Here is a 12,638-nt window from a genome sequence, read left to right as displayed (position 1 = left end):
CACGTATACATGCCGTATATGCATGATGTTTGTATGTATATGCACATATAGATAGGTGTGGATAAGGATATAGATACAGATATAGGATATAGATATAGGTATAGATATATAGATGATACAGATATATAGATAAATATCCTTCCCCATTGGGACTAGCCGGGGAAGGAAAGAGGAGAAACGGAAGGAAGGTAAACTTGAAAAAGAGTGTGATCATAAAGAAACACTCAAGGAATCCTTACCATATACTGATAACACTAAGGACTGGTATGACTGAGGGTCTCCAGTTAAATAAAAGAAAGACTGTTTTACATAGTTATGATATTTGTACTCAAAAATGTAATAGTGGCTCAAAGTGATTTTTATGTAAACATACACAGGGAACAAGACAAGAAAATAATACTCTAGGTGAAGAGGTAAATGTCTTGTATATTTTGTTTTTTTTGAACAGTTAAAGCACATTTTCAGCTAGAGTTTTTAAAATTATTGAATTAGTAAAAGGTATACATATTCTTATTCACCAATCCGTTGAGATGGAAATAGCATCAAAAGAGAAAAATTTTATTTTGAATTTAGAACTTACCTCTCAGAATGCTCAATCAGTTAAATATATTCAAACATCCTGTTTTTGAATATATTTTGGGAATTCAAAATTCCCAAAAATTTTTACTAAAATTTTTCCAAAAGTTTCACTACATTTTGGCATTTTTAGTTATATTCTAAAACAACAATGAGATGCAGTGTTAAAAGAACTGCACTTTATACTGTGGTTAGGAAGATATAATTTCTATAGTTTTTAGTAAAATATATGTCTTTGAAAATTAAGCCACTACTTTAAATACTGTATTTCTGATTTCTCAGAGGTTTGTTGGAGAGAAAAATTATTTGAGTAGCTCTGCTTTCAGCTATAAAATAATCTCATATGTTCACTGAGGTGTTTTTTTCCATAACATTATTAGCATAACTAAAATAAATGTTTCTCTGATGTGCATGTGTATTTCTCAAGAGCAGCCTGGCAATTTACATAACTAATCCTGATTATCTTGCTGGCTATGCTGGTTTATGCATTGTAGGAGACAGTGGACTAGAGAGCAAAGCCTCATTAAGATAGTTAAAGAAGAAACCTAAAGCTCTGTCTTTAAAGCTACTATTGGCATGTCTGGGAAACTTTTTTTGCTTGTGACTGAACTCTGAAGGAAACGTGAACCTTGGTCTGAAAGTCATGAGCTTTGCACCAGAGAGGCCTGAGACAGGAGTGGGGTTGTGATAGACCAGATTTGTACCAAGTTGAGAATCATTTCTGTGTCTATGTTTCCCTTGCTTCAGCTGTTCATGTCTCTTCTTGTTAATAATGATTTTCTGTTTAAAAATTATTTTTTATTAAATTCTGTTGAACTCACAACTTAAACAACCTGAATATTGTGGTCCAATGTTTTCATCTCTGATGTGGGAATGGAGCAGGGGGTGTGAAGTGGACAGAAAGTCCTTGAGATCTAATTTCTGGTTTGTGCTACAACATAAACTCGGTATTGTGGGTTAAATTAATCTTCCCCCAAATATGTTGAACTCCTAACCCCAGTCCCTGTGAATGTGACTTTATTTGGAAATAGGTCTCTGATGATGTAACTAGTAAAGATGAGGTCATCCTGGATTAAGATGTGTCCTAAATCCAATGGCCAGTGTCCTTAAAAGAGGGGCATTTGGACAGAGAGACACAGACAGGAGGTCATGTGAAAGCACAGACACATGGGCAACAAGGCCATGTGAAGATGAAGGCAGAGAATGAAGTGAGGCAGCTAAAAGTCAAAGAATGCCCAAGTTTGCTGGAAGCTACCAGAATCCACCAAAAGAGAAGCATGTAGCAGACCCTCCCTGAGAACCACCAGAAAGAGCCAACCCTTCTGAAACTTTGGCCTCTAGAACTGTGAAAGGATAAATTTGTGTTGTCTTAAGTCATTCAGTTTGTGATACTTTGTTACAGCAGCCAGGAGAAACCCTTGCACTTGACCTCAGACCCTGAAGACGTCAGAAAGTCACTGAAGCATCTGGTGCTCCCTTTCCTCTGCTCCTTTCAGCCTTCCTCTGAAGGGATGGATCGAATGATCCCTTTAGTGCATCCTTTTTCAGTTGCACCATTCTGATCCTGCTTATAAAAATTCAGCTCAGGATCTCATTAGCATGATGAGACTTTTCGTCCCAGGGAAGCACACTTATTCTCTGCTAACCACAAATGAGTGACTACTTTCTGCGAAGAAGATAAATGATCGTTTGAAACTCAACATGGGTATGGTTAATGGCAAGGTGAATTGGACCAAGGAGAATGGCAAAATGCTTTTATTGATGCATTTAGTGGTTTAGTGAGTAGGTATTAATAGAGTGGATATGACTTGGGTCATATTGGAATGTGTAATAGAGTTTTTCATGCAGATAGCAAATATGAAACACCTACGATGCATCAGGCACTCTCCTAGGCATTGGGGTCTTGACTGTGAGTAAAGCAAGTCTCTGCCCTCAAGAGGTCATTGACGTTTACCATATGGGAGAAGAAAATTAACAAATAAATCTCTGTAATTTCTGTGAATAAGTAAGGCAGGTGACAAGCACTAGCCAAAAGAGAGAAGACATTCTGATAGTAGGAAATTTCAAACCTATAGGCAAGCACCCCCATGGTCAAGGCATGGGAATGACCTAGGTTTGCTGGAGCAGAGGATCCTTCCAGAACATGACAGAGAAAGATGAAGAGGTCAGTTTGGAAAGAGTCTTGACCTTCGGGCCATGTGGTTTCCACTTTACTCTGTGATCATAAGAACCCTCTGATAGAAGTGTTCGGAGCACAGGTGTAAACCAGAGGAAGTGTTCATCTGAGGAAGGAACTCTCTAGACCTGTGCATCAGAATCACAAATCCGGCAGTTGTTTGTTGGCTGGGTTAGAGAAAGGAGAATGTTGGAGAAAGGGCAATTAGTGAGAATATGACTGCAGCATCTGGATAAGGGGTTCCTATCATGCCATAAATGATCATCAGTTAAGGGAATGCCGGAGTAATTGGTGCATCCAATGCTATGGATGACTTTGCCACTGGTAAAAATAAATAGTATATTCACATCTATAGACTTGGAAAGATGCCCACAATATATAGTTCAGTGACAAAAGTAAGTTGTAGAGTCATGCACATGAAAGCACCCTATTTATTTTATCAATAGAACTTCCCCTGTGTGTGTGAGTGAGTCTGAATTTGGTATCCATCAGGATCATATGAGCTGTGCTTTTGGACCCAGGGGATTACTGCCAAAAAAGGCTGTGACTCACTCATGACAAAGGTGTGTGTAGGTCAGCCAAGGCACTTGGCTCCTCACTTGACACTAAGGCTCAGAGAAGCTCCAGTGTCATGCTTCCGTGACTGCCAGAAAGGGAAGAGGACTTGGCAAGTTGTGAACCAGCTTTGAAAATGCCCACCCAAAATAGACATGTATCACTTCTACTCATGTTTCATTTGTCAAAGAAAGTCACCTGGTTTGACTTAACTGAAAAAAAAATTCTGAAGTACAGTTATACCATGTACATGAAAGGAAGAAAGCTAGAAATATTTGTTTGAGTCCTAATGATTAGCTGAAGCATGGAGAATGGAGTGGAATGAGCAAAAATAAAGACGAGGAATGACCCACACCTTGGTGTCCTTGTTGGACAAGAAGAAGTAAGAGAAAGTATGGAGGCGTATTTTTTTTTTTTTGGCTTGGAAGAATAATGGGAGTAATAAGGCAACGCAACTCATGTTGGAAGCTTATGTTTTAACAAATGGAAAGGTAATGAACCAGCCTGGTGGAAGTAGGGTGGACAGCTGCGGCCCACTGGAGTCTTACAGTAAGAAGACATTGTTGAGTGGGGATGCAAAAGAAAGTTGTCACAAGAGAGTCTCAAAAATTTGCACCTGGTTTGTTTGCGGATGGAGATATCATGGGCAGAATGGAGATACCCTGAAAGAGGAACGAGTTTAAGATCATAAAGGAGAGACTCTTAGCTGGTTTGAATCTTGAGGAGTAGATCTATGGGAAGATAAGTATGCCCTGCAAAACACAAAGGCTGGCCAGACTAGAGTGAAAAGAAATACTTAAACTGGCTTATGGGGACGAGTGCTACCTCTTCAGTGACTGTGCTAATCCAGGTTTCTATGCAGGGTCTCAGTAACTGGATCAGTGTCTCCTCTCTCTCCATCCTCCGGACAGAGATTCATCCATGGGGAATCTCAGTCGCAGAAATGTCCCCATGGTAACGTGGAAACCTAAGTGATTGCATTCAACTTTTTGGAGCTTTTTACCCACACATTCTTTAGATATGCCAAATCCATTTTGGTTTACATATGGCCCTATTTGAAGTAGCTTTGGGAAGCAGGTGGAAAAAAAATACAGAACCCTCTGGGATTAATAAGAAGTGAAGAGCATTCCCCTGTGGAGCTTAAAACGGCACTTGACTTTCTCCCTTCCCATCCGTCCAGTGGAATGACACTCAGCTGAGCTCCCAAATTGTTGCCGCTGAAATCCAAAACTTAATTTAATGTGACTTGTTTAATTGACCTTTAAAAATTCATTTTATCATCTAAAAAGGAACACTTAACGGGAGTAACAGTATACAGAAAACGAAACGCCTGTTCTCCATTTGGTTACTGTAGATAAGCCTTCCACGTACTCAACAGTGTTTGCAGAATTGTCTTCTAATTGAAGTAATGTCAGCGGTTTCTGGCTGTCTAAAATTAAGCTGTTCAAAGTATGATAATTTAAAGGAAGTGTTAGTTTTTTACATTAGAAAAGTATGTAGTTATAGAATAGAGTTTTTCTTTTTTAATTAGTTATGAATTCTGATACCTGAAAGTATTCATTTAATACCTCTTGTAGGAAGGACATAAGGGATTTGCATAAATGCTATGTGTAGAAATAATATCTTAATTAAAATATTTTCTGTATATTTGCTGGGTATTAGGAGTTCCAAAGAAAATTCAGTTTTTTCAATAAGCCATGACTACACAACATTTGTTTTTCTCTTTCTTAAAAGAAACTTTTTCTATAGCCTAGGTGTTCTCAACCAGAGGTGATATTACTTTCTGGAAGAGATTTGACAATGTCTGGAGACATTGCCGATTGTCACACCTTTAAAGGGCGTGGGGTGCTACCTCGTATATACTGGGTAGAAGCCAGGGGTGCTGCTACACACCTTGCAATGCACGGACAGGTGCCCAATGCCAAGAATTGTCCAGCCACGAATGTCAGTAGTGCTGAGCCTGAGGAACCCTGCTTAACAGAATCTGTATAGTTGCTTTTTTATTGTAATATGGGTACAGAGCCCCATGATGATGCAGGAGGGAAGATAAGCCTAATACCTGCCTAGACTAACACCGGGCACCCACTAGGAGCAGAGCCTTTGGCCTGTCCTTCCCATGAACACATATCCCGGCTCTCAGGGCAGCTGGGGCCATGTTGCTTGTGCTTTTCCTGCTAGGATTCAGGATCCTTTAAAGTAACACGGATCATGCCGTGAATGTGGAGCAAGCTCTTTCCTTAGCTTCACTTTTGTTTTTGAGTGAAGAGCTGTGTGGCGAGGCTCATCAAATGCTACCTTCCAGATTTCCCTGACTACAGTCCTTTTTCTACTTTACTTATTACCTTTTTATCCATTCAATGTTCTTTTCTTTATGCTTCATTTGTAATGAAAATGGCCTGTTTTACTGCCTACTAATCCATTCTTCTGTTCCATTCCAAACCTTTCTTTAAGCTGTTTCATATTGATTTTCTTGAGATGATATTCACATAACAGAACTTAGTCATTTTAAAGGGAAGAATTTAGTGGCATTTAGTCCATTCACAATGCTGTGCAGCCACCACCTCTGTCTAGTTCCAAAATGTTTGTCACCACCCCCAAAAGATTCCCTGTACCTATTAAGCACTTACTTTCCATTTCCCCTTCTCTAGCCCCTGGAAACCACTAATCTGCTTTCTGCCTCTATAAACTTGCTTTTCCTGGATATTTCATATAAATGAAATCATAATATGAGATCTTCTGTCCTAGCTTTGATCATGCAGCAGAATATTTTTGCGATTCATCCACATTGTAGCACGTATCAGTACATCCTTCCTTTTTATGGCTGAAGAGTATTCCATTGTGTGGATATACTGCACATAGTTTATCCATTCCTCTGTTGTTGGACATTCGTGCTGTTTCCACCTTTGGCAATTCTGATTAGTGCTGTTATGAATATGTGTGTACATGTATGTGTTTGAGTTCCTATTTTTAGTTTTCTAGGGTATATACATAGGAATGGAATTGCCGAGTCACATGATAATTCTATGTTTACCTTTTTAAGAAACTGCCAAACTATTTTGACAAGAGCCAAACCATCTCTAAGCTGTTTTCTTTTGTCTCTTACATGTTCATGCTCTTTGCACCCATCTACTTTCACCAACACTCCCAGAAGTCACCTATTTACCCTCCCTGGGTCCCCTGAATCCATGCCATAGATAACTTAAAGGATCCAGATATGCGTTCCAAAACTCAGATACCAAACCTTGAGCACTGAGGGCCAGTTTTGCATCCAGACGCATGAAGTCCTCACACTACCGTAATGTTTGCTATGGTTTGGTTACCAAAGCTGGATATCCCCAGTTTTTGAAAACAAATTATTTGTGACCATTAGAATAGTTAGTCCTTTATTGTAATCCAGGCGATCATACGCTGTTCGGTTTTGTCGCACAGTATTTCTTAAATGTATGCAGTTCATGGCCTTTAATGGGAACGAGAGTGGAAGCACTTCGGAATGGGGATTCTCTGTGACTCTCACTGTTCTTCACCACCTGTAGGTGTCGTTCTTCCTTTTCATCATCTTCGTGGTCTACACCATGCTGCCCTTCAACATGAGAGATGCCATCATCGCCAGCGTGCTCACCTCCTCCTCCCACACCATCGTGCTGAGCGTCTGCCTGTCTGCGGCGCCCGGGGCCAAGGAGCACCTGGTCTGGCAGGTGGGTGATCTTCTACACCCCGCCGGGGGTGCCCGAGGTGCCACGTGCCTGCTCAGAGTGTGACTGCTGATACCTGGCAGGTGCTCAAGTACTGCTCTCTGACCTTGCCTCTGAGTATTGCTAATGGGTAGCCAGCCGCATGTCCCCCTGCATCAGTGGCACTAACAGTTGCTTAGCAATTAGTAACAGTGAAGATTGGAAATAGCAATTCCATTTTGCTGATTGCCGAATGGTGGTGTGATTTTGATGGTTAAAAGCTGCTCTCATTATGCATTGTAATGTAGTGCTCTAATTTTTAGAGTGAACTTCTACAATTAAATTCATAATTCTCTCCCACATCTCTCTACCTTGATATCCAAAATCCTCTCTTTACAGAGGACAAAAGATTTCTCCATTTCTAATCTTCTGGCAGGTCCACGGACATTAAACAAAAGTTATTTAAAATGTGATGACAGCAAATTTAGCTTTACTAATAAATGGTGTTTCAGAAAAAGCCACCCTTTTAATTAAGTAAAAGCATTTGAAAAATGATTTGGTTTTCTGTTATGTGCATCTGTAAACCTGGGGCTCAGAGGTTTAGAGTTATTTCTAACAGTCTCCTTTTTACCCATAAAAAGGGTTTTATGTTGCTCTATCTGAATCAAATGTAAGAAATGCAGCCATGGCACCAAATGCATTGGAGCTGAGAAGTCATGATGAACAGCACTATCATTGAAAAGGGGACTTTAGGCATGCGCCACCTGAGCCCTACGAGGCCTGAGAAACTGGTTTGTCCTGTGTTTGATGGAGGGTTTTTTTCTGAATACCTGAGGCAGCACTGGAGGCTGACCCTTGGGCCTGTCGTCATCTTAGTTGGAAAGCGCTCTAAGGATTGATCCCTTTTCTCCGTATTCCTCTCCTAGCACTTACAGCATAATGTTCATAAAGAGCAGCCTGACAGGCCTGGGCTTGTGAAACATCTTCTGGACACCGAGCACCTGGGGAGGCGACAGCCCCTGATGTTGCATAGTGAACTCCAGGTTCACGTGGACTTGTTCAGATATTACTAAGAAGTGTCCACTCCCAGAGAGCAGAGGAAAGGCATGTTTCTCTTCTGTGTGTACCTGGTGACCAAGCAGAGTAGATACATGTCTGTAACCTGCAGGCCTGACACAGGTTGAGGCCAGCCAGTAACTAATCAAATGAAAGAATGAAGGCGTGTGTTTTATTAAAAGAAGAAACAATCCTGCTGTGTCTGGCAAGAGGTGGGAGAAATGTTCCTTTTTTTCAAGAGTTCTGCCCCAGGTTTTGCTTCCTTTTTCTGAATTTCAGATCAGAGCCTCCCCTGAGGATATTTATGTGACATTTTTCTTTCTCCCATAAATTCCACTCTTCCCCCCGCCCCTAAAGGGGGCCATTAAGCTCAGCCTGAGGTGGTCCTGTGCAGGGCAGGGCAGTTGGGTGTGTTTTTGCCAGTTGACTTTATGAAAATCACTTCAGGAAAGCCCTCCTCACATTGCAGCAGGCATTCAAACACGTCTCACGGCCCCCAGAACCTTCCCTGCTTGGGTTACCTGGAACGCGTCCCTTTAACATTTCATATTTGTCTCTTCTGCCCCTTCACGAGTAAATAAATGTCTGCTGGAGCAGATATTAGAGAAAAATATCTGGGAGATCAGGATTATAATATCTGCCTGTAGGGATCAAATGAGATTTTTAAAAAAGGAAAAAGTAAGTGCTTTACAAAGAACCTGGCATATGCTAGGTCATAAAGAACTATATTGAGTTTTGTTAAGCACTTTTATTTATTAAAAAAAATTGAGAAAGACTGTAATCTTAAATTTTTATTTACTCAATTTTCAAAACCTACGATGAAAAATACTTATCAGTGGACAGCCAGAGATAAGATAATTCTGAAAGAGTAAAATGAATAAAAAGTCTTGATTCCATAGTATTTTATGTAAGAATAACATTGAAAAGAACAGAGGAACATAAGGTCAGTTTTCCATCCTTTCAGAAATAATTTCAGTGAGAAAGGCAAAATATGCCCACAGACTTAAAATGAAAGGTTCCTAGGTAAACATCAAAGTAATGAAGAAAACAGCTGGAACTATAACCAAAAAGAAACATGATTTGTGTTGCAAGAAAAACACTTCATTGAATTATTTTAATAAAAATATATGTAAGTCACAGTGCTACAGATTAGGCGGTTATATTGCTGGGGTGTAATGGCTCAGGGGGTATCTGTCTGATGGAAAGAGGTTGCCCATTAGTGGTCAACATCGCCTGCTTCCTAAACCATCAAAGAAAGAGTGTATTTTATTTAGCATGGATCCATATTAAATATTTTTTGTCTCATTTTATTTTTTGAACATTGGCAACACATTGATAGAATGCAATACTTACTTATTAACCAAAATACTGATTAATAGGAAATCTTAGCCCCCTTTCATTTTGAGTAACAGAATTCATTGTTCTCAGGAAATTCTTTAGGCCAGCATTTGTCCTGAAGTAGGATTAATTCTCAGACTGTGATCGATCACACAACTGGGGAAGCTTAGTTAATAATTGAAAAGTACTGATGATTATTTTCTAACATATTGAAACACAAAGTTTAATCTTTAGTTTTGTGGCCCAGTGTATAATCTGTTCTTTAGAATGCTGCATGTGCTCTAAAGAATGTATCATCTGGTGTTCTGGGATGAAACGGCCTTTAAATATCAATTAAGTCCACCTGGTATAACATGGCATTGAAGGCGGATATTTCCTCATTGATTTTCCTGTTTGGATGGTCTACCCATAGTCATCAGTGGGTTATTTAGGTCCCCTACTATTATTGTGCTTTTGGCAGTTTCTCCTTTTAGTTCCGTTAGTTGTTGCTTTATATATTTTGCTGCTCCCTGGTTGCATGCATATATATTGAGAACTGTTATGTTTTCTTGATGTATTGTCCCCTTTATTGTTATAAAATGTCCATCTTTGTCTCTTGTTACCTTTTTTATCTTGGTGTCTACTTTGTCAGATAAAAGCAACTGAAAAAACAGGTTTCACCTGCTTTTTTTTTCTGGATGCTATTTTCTCGGAAAATCACTTTCCACTCTTTCACTTTGAGTCTATATTTGTCCTTGCAGCTGAAATGTGTCTCCTGAAGGCAGAATATAGTTGGGTTTTGTTTTTTGATCTCGTTGGCTACTCTGTGCCATTTTTTGGTGAGCTCAGTCTATTTACTTTCAGTGTGATTATTGATATATGAGGATTTCCTATAGCCATTTTTTTTTATTGTTCAAATACATTTGTCTCCACCTTCCCACCACCATTTTCCCCTGACTTCCTCCCCCACCTCCCTCCCTCAATCCTTCCCCACTTTGGCTTTGTCCGTGGGTCCTTGTACATGTTCCTTGACTTGACTCTTCCCTTCCCTTTCCCTGCCTCCTCCCATAGCCATTTTTTCTTTTGTTTTTCTGGTATCATCTTTGATACATTTTTAAAAATTTTTATTTTGAAACAATCATAGATCTGCCAATAAGTTGCCAGTCCAGTACAGAGATTGTTTTGTTTTCTAAACCATTTCAACATAAACTTCCAGTCTGATGTTCCATTACCCAAATGGCCTTAGTGTTTATTTCCTACGATGCCATTTTACTGCATAACCATAACATGACTATCAAAATCTGGAAATTCCCATAGTTGTACCACTGCCATTTAGTCCCTTCAGCTTTCCCATTAATGTCTTTTGTAGCAAAATATGCAGATCAGAATCATATGGTGCACTGTATTCTCAAGTTTCTTTGGCCCCTTTCAGTTGGAAACAATTCCTTAGTCTTCCTTTAGCTTTCATCATCTGGTGTCTGATGTTTCCTGCTGAAGAGATTGAGGCCATGCATCATTGGCAGGAATCAGAGACATGACGGTGTGTCTGTATCACATGCTATCAGGGGTGCATAATTCCACCTTGTCTCATTCCCTAAATGGTGCTCATTGGGATTATGGTGTTATCCACCAGGCATTTCCACTTTGATGTTACTCTTTTCTTTTTTTAAAAATTGTTGTTCAGTTACAGTTATCCTGCCTTCTTCCCCATTACTCTCCCGGACCCATTCCCCCTACTCTCACAGACAATTCCCCTTTGTCCACACCCATGAGTCCTCTATTCCTATCGCTTTGCTTGCCCCTTCCCCTTCTTTCAGCTGTTATCCCCCTCCCACTGTCCTCTGTTTACTTCCAGTTTGTTCTATATTTCCAAATCTCTGGTTCTATTTTGCTCATTTGTTTGTTTTGTTGATTGTGTTCCACTTATAGGTGAGATCATATGGTATTTGTCTTTCACTGCCTGGCTTATTTCACTTAGCATCATGCTCTCCAGTTCCATCCACAACATCCATCCATGTTGTGAAGTATAGGAGTTCTTTCTTTCTTTCTTTCTTTCTTTCTTTCTTTCTTTCTTTCTTTCTTTCTTTCTTTCTTTCTTTCTTTCTTTCTTTCTTTCAGCTGTATAGTATTCCATTGTGTAAATGTACCACTCATTTACTGATGGACACTTAGGCTGTTTCCAGCACTTTGCTATTGTAAATAACACTGCTATGAACATTCGGGTGCATAGGTTCTTTTGAATTGCTGACTCAGCATTTTTAAGGTATAGTCCCAGCAATGGGATCACTGAATCGAAAGGCAGTTCCATCTTTAGTGTTTTGAGAGAATTCCATACTGATTTCCATAGTGGCTGCACCAGTCTGCATTTCCACCAACAGTGTCTTGGGTGCCTTTTCTCCACAGTCTCGCCAGCACTTGTTGTTTGTTGATTTGTTAATAATGGCCATTCTGACCACTTCAAAATGGTGTTTCACTGTTTTAATTCATGGCTTTAATTTGTATCTATCTAATGTCTAATGATGTTGAGCATTTTTTCATGTCTATGGGCCCAATGTATGTCCTCCTTGGAGAAGTGTCTGTTCAGGTCCTTTCCCCATTTTTTATTGGATTGTTTGTCTTCCTGGTGTGGAGTTATATTAGTTCTTTATATATTTTTGAGATCAAACCCTTGTCCAAGCTACCATTGTCAAATATGTTTTCCCATATAGTTGGTTCCCTTTCCATTTTGTTGATGTTTCCTTTAGCCATGCAGAAGCTTTTTAGTTTGATGTAGTCCCATTTGTTTGTTCTTTCCTTTATATCCTTTGCCCTAGAGGATGTATTGGTGAAAATATTATTGCATGGGATATCTGAAATTTTCTTGCCTGTGTTTTCCCCTAGGACTTTTATGGTGTCACAACTTATTTTAAGTCTTTTATCCATCTTGAGTCTATTTTGCTGTATGGTGTAAGTTGGTGGTCGAATTTCACAAGACAGTGTTTTCCTGTTTTATTCAAGTGGCCACCACTGTTGATTTGTTGTCCATATGCTCTCAGATTTGTCCTCCGGGCACCTCTTCAAGCTGGCTTGACTGTCCCTTTGATGTGTTCCCATCTTTGCTTCCCTGCACAACATGATGTTTCAGGTTCATCCTGTGCTCTCCCTGCCCCAGTCCTAAAGTCAGCCTCTCTCCAAGAAGCCCTGATTCATTTTAGTGAAAAATGACATTTGGAGGTAAGACCTGGACTGTGTGTCTTGTCATTGGATTGTTTGTACTCCAAGGCAATGCCCAATACATTTACACCTGC

The 12,638-nt window shown here is 39.8% G+C and overlaps 1 protein-coding gene across 3 annotated transcripts in view; it reads left to right on the top strand.

Moving 5' to 3' along the window:
* The window catches only part of ADCY2 (adenylate cyclase 2), a 360,417-nt gene that overhangs the window by 95,663 nt on the left and 252,116 nt on the right, over positions 1-12,638 (top strand). For 2 of the 3 annotated variants that reach the window (XM_054578337.1, XM_054578339.1), the window contains one exon: positions 6,841-7,002. In XM_054578337.1, the coding sequence (XP_054434312.1) occupies positions 6,841-7,002 (162 nt within the window). Of the gene's footprint in view, positions 1-4,159; positions 4,262-6,840; positions 7,003-12,638 lie in introns of those variants that run through there. The other variant, XM_054578338.1, reaches the window with a different exon arrangement.

This window comes from Pteronotus mesoamericanus, unplaced genomic scaffold (genome assembly GCF_021234165.1).
Source record: "Pteronotus mesoamericanus isolate MK-2021 breed Mesoamerican mustached bat unplaced genomic scaffold, CSHL_Meso_final contig_50, whole genome shotgun sequence".
NCBI lineage: Eukaryota > Metazoa > Chordata > Mammalia > Chiroptera > Mormoopidae > Pteronotus > Pteronotus mesoamericanus.
Note: the sequence above shows the minus strand (reverse complement) of the source record. Positions and strands in the feature narration are given on the sequence as shown.